At 39.4% G+C, this 1,399-nt stretch overlaps 1 protein-coding gene across 1 annotated transcript; it reads left to right on the plus strand.

Annotated features, from left to right (window-relative positions):
- The first annotated feature begins 278 nt into the window (after positions 1–278).
- LOC129628433 (olfactory receptor 4C11-like) lies at positions 279–1,193 on the plus strand. Its single transcript, XM_055547877.1, has one exon. The coding sequence runs from the start codon at positions 279–281 to the stop codon at positions 1,191–1,193; it is 915 nt and encodes a 304-aa protein (XP_055403852.1).
- Positions 1,194–1,399: the final 206 nt, after the last annotated feature.

The raw sequence follows: 1,399 nt of genomic DNA on the forward strand, positions 1-1,399 counted from the left end.
CTTTTTCCCCCACAAAAAAAGTTTTGGCAACCCATAAGAAGACCTTGAATCAATGCCAATGTTTAAAGCATGTCAACATTAAAAAAAAAAAATTCCTGAGTGAGTATAGTCTATGAAAACTTTGAGAAACATTAAATTATACATTTGATGAAATTATAACTCTGAAAGCTACAATTCTGGATCCAAATAAACTTCTATTGTCAAGTCATCATTTCTCTAACGCTTTTTTTGCAGATGAACCATTTTTCAGCTGTGTCTATTCTATATTCACCTTAACCATGGAGGAGAACAGCAGTGTGAATGAGTTCATTCTGCTTGGGTTAACACAGGATCTACTAAAGGAGAAAGTAGTATTTGTTATCTTCTTATTTCTATACCTTGGAACTCTGTTGGCAAACTTCCTAATTGTGATGACCGTACGATATAGCCAGACACTTGGGAGCCCTATGTACTTCTTCCTTTTCTACTTATCCTTTGTTGATGCCTGTCTTTCAACAACCACTGCCCCTAGGCTAATTATAGATTCTATATCTGAGAAGAAAATCATCTCCTACAATGAGTGCATGACCCAGATCTTTGTATTTCACTTCTTTGGGTGCATGGGGATCTTGGTACTTGTCCTCACGTCCTTTGATCGCTACGTGGCCATTTGCAAACCCCTGAGGTACACAGCCATCATGAGCCAGCGTGTCTGTGGGGCACTGGTGAAACTGGCTTGGATGGGATCTTGTATTCATTCTTCAGCACAGATTCTGTTGGTTTTGAAATTACCCTTCTGTGGCCCCAATGTTATTGATCACTATTTCTGTGATATGCAGCCTTTGTTGAAACTTGCCTGTGTGGATACTTATGTCATCAACCTACTCATAGTGTTTAACAGTGGGACCATATGCATGGTGAGTTTCCTGTTGCTGCTTATCTCCTATGTTTTCATCTTACATTCTCTGAGTAACTGTAGTGCAGAAGGAAGAAGGAAAGCCCTTGCCACATGCACCTCCCACATTATTGTTATTATCTTATTCTTTGTACCATGTATATACATATATGCTCGTCCTCTAACTGTATTTCCAGTGGACAAGATGGTGGCTGTATTTTACACTATTTTGACACCCTTACTCAACCCTCTGATTTACACTCTGAGGAATGCAGAAGTCAAACAGGCCGTGAGAAAGTTATGGTGCAACAAAGTCTGACTCGAGATGGCAAAGATCAGAAGATGCCAACTACTAATTCTGTCAGAGTTTAAGTATAATTGGACTGATAGAAAAGAGAAAGTGTTCTCATTCTATGGTGGACAGTATAAATGTGTTCCAGTGGCGCATTTAGGGGAATAGGCAGAATGAGCACCTGGCAAAATCTGTATTATTTTAACCAATGTCTCAGAGAGACAGCATGAAGT

Source organism: Bubalus kerabau, chromosome 15, assembly GCF_029407905.1.
Source record: "Bubalus kerabau isolate K-KA32 ecotype Philippines breed swamp buffalo chromosome 15, PCC_UOA_SB_1v2, whole genome shotgun sequence".
Classification (NCBI taxonomy): domain Eukaryota; kingdom Metazoa; phylum Chordata; class Mammalia; order Artiodactyla; family Bovidae; genus Bubalus; species Bubalus kerabau.

Bases quoted from the DNA above. Each gene is read 5' to 3' on its own strand.
- LOC129628433 (XM_055547877.1), top strand. From the start codon at position 279: ATGGAGGAGAACAGCAGTGTGAATGAGTTCATTCTGCTTGGGTTAACA.